Below are 16,179 nucleotides of genomic sequence, written 5' to 3'. Positions count from 1 at the left end.
ATGATGCTTCAATGAACAGCCAAATTAGCCAGTTAATATGATCTTTATCATAATATTTTTTAGGTTTAGTGAAGAATGACCCTAATGTCATAAAGACTAAGGGGATTAAGAATAGAAACTATCTAAGTAGGTTGATTTTTAGACCCTTCCCTCAAGCTACAACTTAACAGAATAAGTTGATGTCAGGTTTTAGTTATTAAATAATGTAAAAACTATTTCATGGTCAAGCTGTAAGTTTCTTCCTCATCCATGGGTTCTTTATGCATCCAGCCTCTATCAATTGGCTCTGGCACCAAGAATGTTTGAAGGGATTAAATAAAGTGAGGAAATAATTTATTAATTTTTCCATTGCCTAAAAACTGACATGGGGCAATGAGGGAAGGAATAAGAAAAAATATATTTTAATTGTCTCATGCTGGCTTTATTTTTAACATTGGAAGAAGAAAGTCTCAAAACAATACTGATAAAAATTTAGGGTTATTTTAAAAACAATATCATATTTAGCTAGCTAGATATTTGCTATTAAGTGGTGACTAAGAAGCCAACTATCATAGAATGGCCTTTAAATAAAGATTTGTATTTTTGGTATTCCAAATAAGCCTCAAGAATAAATGGATACATAAAAGAAAAAAAAAAAACTAACTGGATGTAGCTTGAAGAGAACTAATGTCTCACTTATGCAGTTATTATACTGATTCTATTTGTATTGAATAAATTTTAGCACTCATCAGTCAAAAATGGCAAATTTGGGAGTTTCAGCAACACAAAAACTATTAGACTATTTAAATAGTCTCTATTTCCCAGTCTCTAGTCTTTTTAAAATAGAAGGAAAGAGAGATAGGAACTCAATGATGAGAAAGAATCATGGGTTAGCTGCCTCTTGGATGGCCCACACTGCATATTGAACCTACAAACTGGGCATGTATCCTGATCAATAACTGAACTATTGACTAGGTCCTGTTTCATAGGTCTATGCTTAACCACTGAGAAACCTTGGTGGGGCTATTTTACAACTTTATTATTTAGAATATTACAGATGTCTCCCCCCCCCTTTTTTTTTTCTATTGCCCTCCTCCACCCATTCCCAGACTTCATCACACTATTGTCTAGGTCCATGGGCTATACATACAATTTTCAGATTTGACTCCAGGCCACCCTGCTAAGATTGCATGTTTGTAACCTGGATTATACACCATTTATTAAGGGGAACTAAGGCCCAGAACAGTGTCATCACTTGCCTGAGGACACAGAGCAATACATAATTTTAAAAAATAAAATAAGTCTTTTGCACCACTTTGTTCTCAGTGCCTGGTCCATAATATCTGATCAATTACTATTCTTTGAACGCAACATATTATCTAATTTCATAAGTTAGCACTTCTCACACTCTGGTCTCAGAATCACTTTACACTCTATAGCCCACTATAGTAAGGTATTTGGGGTACTTGAGATCTATGAGTTTATTTTATGTATACATGGAATAGATTTCTAATATTTTTTAAAAATTAATTTATTATTTTTATACAGAGAGGGAGAGGTATAGTTAGAAACATCGATGAGAAACATCCATCAGATGCCTCCTCCACACTCCCCAATGGGGATGTGCCCGCAACCAAGATACATGCCCTTGATGGAAATTGAACCTCGGACCCTTCAGTCTGCAGGCTGATGCTCTATTCACTGAGGCACACCCGTTAGGGCAGATCTGTAATATTTTTATTGATTTCGGAGAGAAAGGGAAAGGAGAGAGAGAAACATCAATGGGGAGGAAATCATTGATGGGCTGCCTCCTACTTGTCCCAATACTTGGGGATTGACCTGCAACTCTGGCATGTTTACCCACCAGAACTGAACCATGACTTCTGGTTTATAGATTGACTCTCAACCACTGACCACAAAGATATAGCATGATTTTGCTTATACACAAGTAATTCTTTGTAAGTAATTAAGCGGAAGAAGCCTAGGAATAAAATTTGGAACAAAGGTTAGAAAAAAAAGGGGGGGGGGGAGAGAGTTAAGAGAGTTGCAGTAAGTAACTCAGACTGTAAGAAGGACATGAGCAGAAGTTTCAAGAACTTTCGTTTTCTGTTTCAGTTGAGGATGGGGCAGAGGGAAAAGGGAGAGTCAGCAATGGGCCCATTACTTTCAGAGGTGCCAAAAGTATCAAATCTTTTGACAGGGTAGGTTAAGTACTATGCATTGTTTATTAGGAACGGGAACGAGAGCAGGTCCGAGGCGCTTGCTAGTAGTAATGCAGAGCAAGTAGAAGAGGTCCGAACTCAAATCCTCTCCAGTATCTTCTTGATGTCGTCCTTCTCCCCCGCTCCTTTCTTCGTACATCTTTCGTGCCTTCTGGATACCTTCTGGGGCGAAGGTAAGCAGCAAAAAAACAAAGAAACGAAACCAAAACAAAACCAACAACCGCTCGTTTCGTGACTACCATTTAATAACAGACGTGTCCAGCAACCAATTACCACTCACAGTTACCAGTTCTCTGCCCCGAGTTGAGTGGGCAGGACTCCGGTAGCTAGCAAGTTTGGTTGTACTACAGCTGACGTGAGTCAACAAAGGTCACGTGGGACAAACCAGTCGCGTCAATTGGCAGCGCCTGGCTGCTCGGCACGGGAGGCACCACGGGAACTTCGGTCGCTCCTTGACACAATCACAACTTTGCTAGAGGTTGTGAAGTTTGTGATTCTACGAAATCCTCCCTGCACCGCTAACTTCCGCCTTTTCTGGAGTCCCCGCCTATCCTGAGACGTGATCCAGTAGCCAAGGTTCGTAGTTTTGCATCCTCTGCTTTCGCCATCACCTTGCGATTCTTTTTGCTACGATCCGCCGGTGGAGTTAGATCCGCCGGTGGCAGTGGTAGTGTTAGTCTCACGCGGCAGGGGCGTTTTTTGAGAGCTAGACTGAGGGTTGGCGAGTTTAAGACAGTTTTAAATTTGTTGCTTTTCCATGAAATCCTGCGAAGTGACGCTTGTTACCGCCAGCTCTTTCTGTGATGAGGGAAAGAAAATGGCGGCGGGAAAAGCGAGCGGCGAGAGCAAGGAGGAGTCCTTAAGCTTGACAGCCGAAGAGGAGGAGGTGCTCAGCGGATTGGACAGGTACCGACCACCATCACTTTCTTAACCTGCTCTAGACGGGCTGGCTTCACTTTCCGGAGTAGCTTCAGTGTGGTTTGAATCGGGTGGCAACAGGAGGGTGATCTCTGAGCTTTCTAGGTATCAAATACTGGAACCTGGGCTCTAGAAGGGACTAGACAGTGGCTTTTATATAACCATAACGAGCTTCATGTATCTCTTTTCATAGCCGGCTCTTTGGGTTCGTGAGGCTTCACGAAGATGGCGCCAGGACGAAGACCCTATTGGGCAAGGTAAGGCAATCGCATGGGCCTCGGCTCCCGCGGCTCCCAAGGCTGGTTGTCACTCATTGTGACTGCAAAGGGAAAACAATATTTTTGCTCTTATCTCACGCTGGATAATCTAGATTGAATTTGTTTTATACCTTAAGGGGCAGATACAGCGACGCTTTGGGGCTCAACAGTTATTTTAGTGTACTTTGCTTAGGAGATAACTGAAATACAGAAAAGCTGCTTTCAATATTTTCACTTCTATTATCCTCTCTCCCCACATGATTTTTTTCTTTTTTTTTTGCTCTCGCCTGCAGTGATTAATTTTAACTACACGTTTTAATGACTTTCAGTGTCTCATTTCTTGGGTGAATTAAGCTACAGGTACTTTACAAGTAAACAGCTCGGTTTTTAACTAGTATCTTAATCAGTTCGTGTCTGAATTAAATTTATGTGATTTGTTTACTTGTTTTGGGCTACCTGCCACACATACATTGCTTTGAGTATAATTTAATTATTATTCCTCCCCCTCTCCCCCGCTTGTGCCTTGTTTCTTGTGTCTGATGGATACCAGGGCTGGATTTTCTGTTTATGAGTGTGAAAAGTTCTGGCTGTACCATTTAATTAATGGCTGCTCCTATCGGCTGTGGCCAAGATGGCGGGAAATACTGTGAGGAGAAATGAAAAGACAGGGAAGAGATAAACAGGGACATAATAAATATGAGTAGACCTTACCTTCTGCCTGAGTACTTTTTTATGCTTCATAAATATTGACCTATTATTTATAAGTAAGTAGTATTTTGTATCTTTCTAAGCTTCTCACCAGCATTCATAAATCTAAAATGTGCTCATTTCTCTGGGTGGTTTGGCTCAGTGGATAGTGTTGGCCCCAGAACTGAAGGGTCCCAGTTAGATTCTGGTCAAGGGCACATGCCTGAGTTGTGGGTTTGATCTCTATTGTGGGGCGTGCAGGGGCAGCAGATCCATGATCTTTCTCATCATGGATTTCTATCTCTCTTCCTCTCTGAAATAAATAAAGAAATACACACACACACACATATACATACATACATACATACATATACATACATATATATATATATAGAGAGAGAGACAGAGAGAGAGAGAAAGAGAGAGTGTAAAAGGGTAAAAGGGAACTGGAAAACACTTTTGAAGGTGTTGAATTTGTATTTTCTTGACTTGGTGATGAGTTTATGGATGTGCACATATGCCAAAACTGTGAGTTATGCATGTTAAACATGTGTAATTTTATTTTATGTCAACTTTAATTCAGTGAAGATGGGTGGATGGAAAGGTAACATATAGGAGGCAGAGATTTGAGAAATTTCTAGCACACTCTCCAAAATAGTTTATTGCACTTCAGTTTTTCAGTTAATGAGTACTGACCTAAGCAGGTAAGAATTCGTAAAAGTTTCAAAGCTAAATGAAATTAATCAAGTAAATTTTTATTTCCATTTCACACAAAATATTCATAGTAGTTTACCAAATTATATTACTTTGTATCTTATAAATTCTTTCAACCAGTATTTGTTTCTTTTTTAAAATGGATGTATATTTTAAATTTGTATTTAATTGACTTAGAGAAAGTGAGGGAGAGAAAAATTAACTTTTTTGTTCATTCATTTATGCATTCATTGATTGATTTTTGTATATGTCCTGACCCAGAATTGAACCAAAACCTTGGCTATTGAGACAGTACTTTAACATAGTGACTTGACTAGCCTGTGCTCTCTCTTTCCCTCACTTTATAATCAATAAATAAGATTGGTTAAAATAAAAGAAATAGAGTATCATTTTTTAAAAATATATATTTTTTATTGATATTTTACAGAGAGGAAGGGAGAGAAATAGAGAGCTAGGAACGTCGATGAGAGAGAAACATCGACCAGCTGCCTCTTGCACACCCACTACCGGGGATGTGCCTGCAACCAATGTATATGCCCTTGACCGGAATCCAACCTGGGACCTTTCAGTCCGCAGACCTACGCTCTACCTCTTAGTCAAACCGGTTTTGGTTAGAGTATCATTTTTATTAACATTTTTTAATGTAATGCTAGAGATCTGAGAAGTCTGTCTTAAGAAACTATTGCTAAAATGCTCATTATTGTTTACTTAGAAGTATCTTTATCAATTCTTATTTTTAATTCCTACCTGAGAACATTTTTTTCATTGACTTTATAGAGAGTGGGAGTGGGGGAAGAAGATGGGGTTGAGTGGGGAGAGAGAAAGATTACTATCAGAGAAACACATCAATTGATTTCTTCCAGTACCTGCAACCCAGGTATTAGTACATGTGTTTGACTGGAAATCTGAATTTGAGACCTTTGGAGCTGGGGCCAATTCTCTCACCACTGAGAATACCATCTAGGGCTTTTTATCAATTTTTAGTTTGATCTAAATAATTTGTTACTGAAACTTTTTCAATTTTTTAAAATCATCATCTTAAGATATATTTTTCATGATGAGAGAGAGAAGAGGGGGAAAAAAACCAATACGTTGATATGAGAAAGAAATATGCAACAGTTATCTTCTACATGTTTACCACAAAAACCTAGGTGTGTGCCCTGACTAGTAATTGAGCCACAACTATTTTGTTGAACCAGATTAACACTCCAGCCAACTGCCCTGGGGATAACTTTAGAGTATAGAAGGTGATTAAAACTTTTTGAGTAATGGAAGTTTAAAATATATTAAAACATGGATTTTTCTAAATATGAATTCTTACATGGAAAAAACTTAGTTTCTTGAAGTGTTGTGTTTTTATTATTCATCCACCCTCCCCTTTCCCTTTCTTAAAGTGATTTTTATATTGTTACACTTGGTGATTTTAAAGATAATTTTGCATTTTATATATATGTTCTGTTTGTTGTTATTTAAACATATACTCCTTTTCAGTTAAGGTTGTGTTCAAGTAATCATAGAAATAATGTCTTATCGGTAATCTGAAGTGCCCCAAGGTGTTTTTTTTTTTTTTTTAAATATATTTTATTGATTTTTTACAGAGAGGAAGGGAGAGGGATAGAAAGTCAGAAACATCGATGAGAGAGAAACATTGATCAGCTGCCTCTTGCACACCCTCTACCGGGGATGTGCCCGCAACCAGAGTATATGCCCTTGACCGGAATCGAACCCGGGTCCCTTGAGTCTGCAGGCCAACGCTCTATCCACTGAGCCAAACTGGTTTCGGCGCCCCAAGGTTTTTTTTCTCAGGTCATGTCTCATGATGCCCAAGAAGGAGCTCTGTGGATTAGAAGATTTAAGCAAAAGTGTGGAAATTTATTACAGGCTGATTCAGACACCCTTCATGGGAGAGGTGGCTCAAACATGGGCTTCCCATTGAAGACTTTTAGTCCAGAAGTATATATTTGCTAAAAGTCTGCTTTTATATCTATCTGTGTCCTCACCTGCTTGATTATCTCAATTGTTCTTGCACAATTCTTGGACCTAAATTTTCCCTGGTTCTATTTGTTCTTTTTGTGTTCTTATGCTGAACTTACTCTTTTTCTATGTGTCAGTACCCTTATTGTTGCAGGCCCTTCTTTGGTTTCCCATGCCTCCCTTTCAGTCCAGATACATAGTTTCTGTATGGTTGGTTCTAGTGATTAGACTGTCTTACCTATGTTCCACCTATTTTGTTTCCCAATGGATGCTTGCCCTGCATGTTTCAAGTTAACCCTCTCAATATTTTATTACTTGGGAAATTAAGACTAATTTTGTGATTAAAAGAGTATTTTCTTGTTAGGAAAGTTGTCTTCTAAACAACACGGTTTCATTGTTTACATTAGAGGCCCAATGCACAAAATTTGTATACTTGTGAGTGGGGGTGGGGTCCCTCATCCTGGATTTCGAGAGGGCTCAGGCCAGGCCGAGGGACCTAACAGGTGCATTACCGGCGCCAGGGAGGGACATGGGAGGTTGGCTCCATGGTGTGTCTGAAAGTGTGGGAGGGCTCCATGGTCTGTCTGGCTCCTCTCGATCAGCTGGACCCTAGCAGCAAGCTAACCTACTGGTCAGAGTATCTGCCCCCTGGTGTTCATTATATGTCAAGGCGACTAGTCTACTGTCTGCCTTGGTGGTCAGTGCATGTCATAGTGAGTGGTTGAGCATCCTTAGCATATCATTAGCATATCACACTTTGATTGGATGAACAGATGACTGGATGACCAAACACTTAGCATATTAGGTTTTTATTATATAGGATACTAGAGGCCTGGTGCACTAAATTTGTGCACGGGGGAGGGGAGTGTTGTCTCTCAGCCTGCCCCCTCCAATCTGGGACCCATCAAGGGAAGTCGGACATGCCTCTCACAATCCAAGACTGCTGGCTCCCAACTACTCACGTGCCTACCTTCCTGATTGCCCCTAACCACTTCTGCCTGTCAGATTGATCCCCCCTAACCACTCCACTGCCAGCCAGATTGATGTCTAACTGCTCCCCTACAGGCCTGCTTGCCTCTAAATGCCCTCCCCTGCAGGCCTGGTCACCCCCAACTGCCCTCCCCTGCTGGCCATCTTGTGGTGGCCATATTGTGTTCACATGGAGGCAGGATATTAGACCACTTGCGGCAGCCATCTTGTGTGTTGGAGTGATGGTCAATTTGCATATTACTCTTTTATTAGATAGGATAGAGGCCTGGTGCACAGGTAGAGGCTGGCTGGTTTGTCCTGATGGTGTCCTGGATCAGGATTCCCTTGGTGTGTAGGGCAACCTGGGTGAACGGTCTGTGGTGGTTTGAAGGCTGGCCACGTCCCTGGTGACTCAAGTGGAGGCCCTGGTATCTGGAATTTATCTCCTACAATTGAAACTTTATAGCCTGGAAGGGAGCCAAGCCTTCTGCTGGCTCCTTGGTGGCAAGGGATTTACCTTCTATAATTGAAACTTTGTAGCCTTAAGTGGAGGCCTGGGCTGGTCAGGATGTGTGGAAAGTTTGGCTTCCTCTATCGCCTGGGAAACCCAAGCCTCCTTCCTGCTTTCTCTGTGGCCGCAGCCATCTTAGTTGGGTTAATTTGCATACTCACTCTGATTGGCTTGTGGGTGTGACAGAGTGATGGTTATTTGCATATTACTCTTTTATTATATAGGATTACTTGAAAAGGTCATAATGACATTACATGGTATTTTGTAACAAAATATTGATACAATACTGATTATAAAGATTGGAAAGATTACATAAAGTTTTTTCATATTTGAGAACACAATTCAGAACTGCCTGATTATAAACAGTTACTTTCAAGTTTTAGTTTAAAAATAATTAAATGGGTCTATATAATCAAATAAAAGGACTAAGGAGCATTGCCAGGTGACTCAGTTGGATTATTGTCCCATATACCAAGAAGTTGCGGTTTTGATTCCTAGTTAGGGAACATACCTTGTTTGTGTTAACATAAGAAACATTCAAACCTATGAAGCATTTTTATGATTTTATTTGTGCCAAACTGTTGACAATTGTCGGGAAGCAGAATCTGAAGGGATTGAGACAATGCTCCAAAGATTGGAGGTTTTTCACTTATTTTTGTAAATTACCATCAACTGAGGAGACATAAGTGGCCTACATGAAATTTATTGGTAATGGATTAGGGAGGTGAGAGAAAGCAAAGCAAGGGTGGGGGTTGGGGGAAACTTTGATTATTGGATAAAAAGTAAAATGATAGACATAACTTCTTTTACATAAATGGGTATAGGTCTGTTTATAGTCAACAATTAACAATAAAAATGTAGGAATTTGTTGTCTCTACCCTGGTATATTGTTAGTGCCCTGAAGGGTCTGGAAAATGCCAAGTTACTACCCTGTTTCCCCAAAAATAAGACAGTGTCTTATATTAATTTTTGCTCCCAAAGATGGGCTAGGTTTTATTTTCAGAGGATGTCTTATTTTTCCATGAAAAAGAATATGATACACATTTATTGTTAAATGAAAATAAAGGAAAATTAAAAAAAAATATATTTTATTGATTTTTTTACAGAGAGGAAGAGAGAGGGATAGAGAGTTAAAAACATCGATCAGCTGCCTCTTGCACAACCCCCACGGGGGATGTGCCTGCAACCAAGGTACATGCCCTTGACCGGAATCGAACCTGGGACCTTTCAGTCCCCAGGCCGAGGCTCTATCCACTGAGCCAAACCGGTTTCGGCAAAAATAAAGGAAATTTATTACCTGTATACGGTACAGTTGTCAACACAAACCAGACAAACTGTGAATCCTACAGTATCAAGAATTTACTCACTTATTCATTGACAATCATGTCATCATCTTCTGGAACATCATCATAACAATCCAATTCCTGAATTTCCTGGTGAATTTCTTGTGACTCCATTTCTTTCAGAATCAGTGGACCAAATCTCTCATGTTTAGCAATAGCATTGTCTTTAAATGAGAACTTTTTGTCAAGGTAGCCTGCTCACAGTGCATTTGCAATGCACTGTCAGTGATTTTCTCCCATGAATTCTTCACCCAAGTCACAACTTCTTGCAGTTTAGGTTCCACAAAGTTCCATGCTGATTTCTCTCCATTCTATTTTCAATGTAGTCATTAATTTCCATGCACAAATTGTCTTTGAATGGCTTGTTTATTGCAATATCAAGAGTCTGGAGATAGGCCGTCATTCCTGTGGGAATCATTATCTGATCTATTTTTCTTTCGTGAAGAAATGTCTTCATGTCTTTAGCGTGGTGAGTGCTGGCTGCATCCCAGACTAGCAGACCTCTTTGGCTCCCTCGCATAACAAGCGGCAGCATTAAATCGACCCACTTCCTTATAACTGCTTGTGTGGCCCAGGCTTTTTCAGTTTCAAAGATAGAAATGCCCAAAACACGTTCAATCTTTTCCTTCTTGCCCTCAGAAATGATTAAAGGTGGTATTTTAGTGCCATCCAGACGAATTGCCAAAATACAGGAAACACATGCACTTTCGTAAGCAGTGGAGGGAATGCACACTAAGGAGGTACCCCGCTGTTCAATTGTTTGAGATGATTGGCCCATAAACACTGCAGTTTCATCCATAGCAATCATGTTGGAAAGATTGTATTTAGAGAAGTCAATATCATCAATAAAGGACTTGAATGCAAGTGCTCGCTTAATAACTTGAGTATCTTTCAACCTAAACAATGTTGTAGATCTTCTTAAAGACAGTTCACTTCACTGAAGGAAATTATCCTGCCAGTGTTGTAATGCTTTGAAGTCTTAGGGGGCTATGTTAAACTGTGGTGCCATTGCAAGGGCAAATTCTTGAATCAGTCCTATTCACAACCAAAGCCTTTGCTCTCCTGACAACAACCCATTCACAGACCAGGTCTTCCAGCTCGGAAAAAAATGGTTGCCGACCTGATCCATACTTGCGCTTTTTAGCATTTCCCTTGTCCACTGTTCAGTGAGGTTACCATACTCTGCTCGCCATTTTCGGACCAATCGGATACTCAATATTTTCTCTTTGCAGAAAGCAGTAAGATTTTGGCCCCAAGAGTCTTCCACGATTCCTTTCTTGTACTCCACAGAGTAGCTTTTTCTTTTTGCGCTCATTTCTAGGGGTAAAAAAAAAAATTGGGGTATCAAGGTGGGGGGAGGGGATCACTTAAAATGACACAGGGGGATCAGAGAGGGGGGTAATCAAAATGGCACAGGAGAATCAGAGGGGTGATTACCATTTTAGTAACCCCTTTTGAGCTGACATTCCAAAGATATGTTATATAAATGCAAAAAGAATTAAGTTCAGTAAAGAAAAAAATTGATATTTGTCTGGGAAGATACCAGCCTAGTACATGACTACCAACTCACTATAAACTTTTTAAATTTAAAAGTTTTAATTTCAGACCATCATTTGTCTTTACTTGTATGTCTCTGAGTTTTCAAGGCTGACATGGTTTTTCCTAAGCTTAGCATGTGGCCTTTTTTGTTTACAGTTGTAAGTTTCCTCCCAATCATGCATATTGGAAGCGACTGGTGTTTTTCTCTGATATCTTTTTCTCTTCTTCCTTCTCTCTAGAAATCAATAAACATATCCTGCCCTAACCGGTTTGGTTTAGTTGTTAGAGAGCATCAGCCTGCGGACTGATTAAGGTTGAGGGCATGCACCTTGGTTTCGGGAGGCCCATCCCCAGTGAGGGGTGTGCAGGAGGCAGCTGATTGGATATTTCTAACTCTTCCTCTCCCTTTTTCCCAGTAAAATATATTAAAAAACAAAAACATATCCTGAGGTAAGGAGTAAAAGAAAAAAGACTAAGGGAATCTGTTGTCATTTAATGTACTGAGTAAAACTTTTACCAGATATGAATTTTTATAACTTAGGTGATAAAATTGATTTATAAACCCCACTCTCAACCAAAATGAAGTTTAGTATTTGGTAGACTATAAAGTTAAAATAGATATTTTTTCAGATATAGATTATAAGATTTTCATTTTGATGTTTGTTTTTGTGATGCTTTGAGCTCTTTGCAACTGATGCTAAGTGAAAATAATAATTTTGTCAAATGAGGTATCTAGAGGGCTAATTTGTGTTAAGAGAACTATAATACTGTTTGAAATGACAAATTAAGTCCTGTGCATGCATATGTTTTTGTAGACTGTTAATGGAATTAAGTTAATGATTGGCATATTTTATGACCTCACATTGAGGCTAATAAGTTGAAACCATAAATCACTAATAAGGAGGAAGAATAATTTTCCCTCTAACCTTTTCAGTTCTAACTGAGATCTGTCATGTAATAAAAGACAAAATAGAATGAAAAAAAGATTGAGTTTTATGACATGTATATACCTTCTATATTTACATAGGAGATAGTCTTGGAAAATTGGGTTACTTTTCCAATTGGCTCAAGCCTTACCTTGAATGCTATCTCCAGCTTTAGGCAAAAAAACACACAAATAAACAAGTTTTGGACTCAGCTGGTTAAAGGAAATCATAGTGTTGTGGGGTCGAACCCTGGGTTCAAAATAAGACCACCAGAGGCTGAAGATTGATTAAAAAAAGCAGGCAAGGGTTTATTGAAAAACTGGCCAGGACGCTGCAGGAGCACCATGCGTAGGTGGGCCCCACACGACTGCACAGATCCAGGTGTAGGCAATCCCTTTTAAAACTTCAAACCATAGGAATTTCCCGTTGTTCTAAATTCTAAAGGCTGGGAACATTGGAATGTGGCCCTATCTTTCCCATAATACAAAAGCAGAACTCAGAGGTTAATCTCTAACGGTTATCTATAGTTTCTACCCCTGAAGCTACTGAGTCAGTGGGAGTAACTACCCTATTGTTTAAGCAAGTAAGCTAAGGTCAGGAGACGGCGCAGGGCGGGGCGGGCAGCGCAGGAACGCGGCTGCGGCGGCTGCGGGGCCCGGCGAGCATGTAGCGGTTGCGGGGGCGCGGGGCTCCGTGGGCGGGCCGGCTGCGGGGACCGCTCGCGGTGACATGGAGGAGGAGGGCAAGAAGGGCAAGAAGAAGGGAGAGGAAGAGAGAGATGCATCAATGATGAGAGAATAATCGTTGGGCCGCTTCCTGCACAACCCCTACTGAGGATCAAGCCCACAACCTGGGTATGACCCTGACTAGGAATTGAGTATGGGATGATATTCAATCCATGGAGCCACCACAGACAGTTGGACATGTAAATTCTCTTCCCAAGTTAGCGTCCTCAAAAATGCAGCTTTGCCCTTACCAGTTTGGTTCAATGGATAGACCTTGGTCTGTGGATTGAAGGGTCCTGGGTTTGATTCCAGTCAAGGGCACATGTGGTCTCGGTCCCCAGCAAGGGGCATGTAGGGGACAGCTAATTGATGATTCTCTCTCATTGATGTTTCTAACTCTCTCCCTTTACCCTCTCAGAAATAAATAAAAAAATGTTTTGTAAAAAAAAAAAAAAAAAAAAAAGTAAGCTAAGGTCAATGTCAGAATAGTGGGGTTAAAATTCAAACAGCAATTTTTACCCAAGTATGGTTGCTACCATATTTCATTAGTAAATGTGGGTAAGTGAGGCAAATTTAAGTTTGGGGCCTTTTTCATTGGTGAGAGTTTCTTAAGATTTAGTCATTCTCACCTTGTAAAGAGGGGTTTTCCCTTTAAATGTAAAAGACTATTACAAAAGGGCAATTGCTACTCATTTTTAAGAGATGGTGTGTACAAGCCAAGAAAAGAAATCAGTCTGGCACGTATGGCTTTATTGGAGCATTCTCCTGTACCTAAAAGGTCTAGGGTTCCATTTCTGGTCAGGTCACCCACTTAGGTACTGGCACTTGGAAGGCAACTTACCCATGTTTCTCACATCATTGTTGTTTCTGTCTCTTAAACAAATTAAAATAAATAACAGATTTATCTTTTAAAAATTGTTAATGAAAAAACCATTGAAACCTGTAAAGAATTTTTGTGAGTTTATTTGAGCCAAAACTGTCGACATGTGCCGGGAAGCAGAACCTCAACGGGTTGAGATAATGCTTCGGAGAATGGTGGGTTTCATTTCTATATTTATACACTGAAATCAAAGGAAAGGGACGTAGGTGAGTTACATGAAATTCATTGGTGATGGATTAGGGAGGTGGGACAGAGCGAAGGGGGGGGGGTAAAATGTTAAATGACGGGACCTGAGCCCCACCCCAGGTTCGACCTCCCACCCCAATCAGGGATAGGGCCTGCTGGCCAATAACCTGTGACCCCTCTCCCTGGCTGATCCGATCACTGATGTGCCCCATCACTCCAGTTGATTCACAGGCCCTCCCCCCAGCCAGATCCACCACTGATCAGCCTCTCCCCCCTACTAAATTGGGGACTGGGCATGCTGGCCAGTCACCTTTGGCTCCTCCGCACATCAAGCTGGACTCTGATTGGGTGCTGAATGGTGTGGGCCAGTCAGCCAACCTCTTGCCATCTCCATCCCAATAGGCCCATCCCTGATCTGCCTGGATCCAGCTGGACCCAACCCATACGGAAATTTGTGCACTGGGCCTCTAGTCCTATATAATCCTATAAAATAGAGGTAATATGCAAATTGACCATCACTCCAACACACAAGATTTTTGCCCCCAAGTGGTCAAAGATGGCAGCCCCCATATGGACACAAGATGGGTGCCACAAGATGGCCGGCAGGAGAGGGCAGTTGTCGACGAACAGCCCTGCAAGGGAAGGTAAGGGAGGGGGTGGAGGGGACGGTGATCAGGCCTGCAGTGGAGGACAGTTGGGAGGGACAAGGCCTGCAGGGGAATGTAGTTGTTGGGGGGGAGGGGGTGCCAGGCCTGCAGGGGAGGGCATTTGGGGGCATTCAGGCCAGCAAGGGAAGGCAGTTAGTGGTGACTGGACCAGCAGGGGAGGGCAATTAGAAGCTATAGGGCCAGTAGGGGAGAGCTGTTAGGGGCAATCAAGCAGCAGTGAAGCAGTTAGGCACCAATCAAGCTGGCAGGGGGTAATTATGGGGTGATCAGACTGGCAGGCAGAAGCCGTTAGGGGCAGTCAGGCCTGTAGGCAGGCGAGCAGTTGGGAGCCAGCAGTCCTGGATAATGAGAGGGGTCCCAGATTGGAGACGGTGAAGGCTAGGCTGAGGGAAACCCCCTCGCTGCATGCATGAATTTTGTGCACTGGGCTTCTTTTGTCATATTGTGCTTATAGACTCCTAAGTGATATAAGAAAAGGACAAGGATTAGGGCATCTGTGTAGGAGGGAATCATGAAGTACTTTAAAAGTTTCTCATAGCCGGAACCGGATTGGCTCAGTGGATAGAGCATCAGCTGTGGACTGTAAGGTCCCTGGTTCGATTCCGGTTAAGGGCATGTACCTTGGTTGCGGGCACATCCCCAGTGGGGGGTGTGCAAGAGGCAGGTGATCCGTGATTCTCTCTCATCAATGTTTCTAACTCTCTATCCCTCTCTCTTCCTCTCTGTAAAAAATCAATAAAATATATTTTTAAAAAAAGTTTCTCATAAATCTGAAACCTATTTGGCTCAGTGGATAGAGTGTCGGCCTGCAGACTGAGGGGTCCCGGGTTTGATTCTGGTCAAGGGCATGTACCTTGGTTGTAGGCACATCCCCAGTGTGGGGCATGCAGGAGGCAGCTGATTGATGTTTCTCTCTCATTGATGTTTCTGTAAAAAAATCAATAAATTACAGAGAGGAAGGGAGAGAGATAGCCAGAAATATCGATTGATTGGAATCGAACCTGAGGACCATTAGAGGCTCTATCCACTGAGCCAAACCTGCTTTGGCCAATAAAATATATTTTAAAAAAAGTTTCTCATAAAGATTTAACAAATTAAAGATTGAATAATTCTCATGTTCTTCTCTATTTTCATTTTCTAGTAATACTTATGATGTTGCTTCTTAGATCTTTGAAATAAGTATTCATTGGTCTCTTTAATACATTCTCAGAGGGATATTTGGCAGGATACTCCAGAATCCTATCTAATAAAGAGGAATATGCTAATTGACCATCACCCCATCACAAAATGGCACTGTAAGGAGGGAATATGATAATTGACTGCCATAACCTCAAAGATGGTGGCACCCATTCCTCTCAGTCTTGCTGGGGTGGCAGGCACATGGCAAGGCCTGCCTCTGGAGCCCCCAGTCATCTTAGCCCCTCAGCTGCAAGCAGGCCTTGGATGGTAGCTATCAAGCTGCCTAGGGCTGCCTAAGGCTCAAGTAACCAGGGCTGGTTGAGGCTTGCGTGGCCAGCAGTGTCAGCAACAGAGGTGTGATGGGATAAGCTAGTTAAAGACAAATACCATATAATCTCACAAGCAAAATAAATTGATGAATAAAAAAGAACCACAGATATATAACTGCTAGAGGTCCAGTGCACGAAATTTGGGCATGAGTAGGGTCCCTAGGCGTTTCTGG

At 41.4% G+C, this 16,179-nt stretch overlaps 1 protein-coding gene across 4 annotated transcripts in view; it reads left to right on the top strand.

Annotated features, from left to right (window-relative positions):
- The first annotated feature begins 2,621 nt into the window (after window positions 1-2,621).
- LOC311615836 (lysine-specific demethylase 6A-like) overlaps window positions 2,622-16,179 on the top strand; it is a 222,587-nt gene continuing 209,029 nt past the window's right edge. For 2 of the 4 annotated variants that reach the window (XM_084871274.1, XM_084871272.1), the window contains exons 1-3: window positions 2,622-2,777; window positions 2,975-3,107; window positions 3,313-3,376. In XM_084871274.1, coding sequence (XP_084727400.1) covers window positions 3,019-3,107; window positions 3,313-3,376 — 153 coding nt within the window. In that variant the 5' untranslated portion in view covers window positions 2,622-2,777; window positions 2,975-3,018. The other 2 variants (XM_084871273.1, XM_084871271.1) reach the window with 1 other exon arrangement.

The sequence above is a fragment of the Pipistrellus hanaki genome (genome assembly GCF_964339955.1).
Source record: "Pipistrellus hanaki genome assembly, chromosome: Y".
NCBI lineage: Eukaryota > Metazoa > Chordata > Mammalia > Chiroptera > Vespertilionidae > Pipistrellus > Pipistrellus hanaki.
The sequence above is the reverse complement of the archived record's forward strand: the minus strand, read 5'-3'. Positions and strand labels throughout refer to the sequence as shown.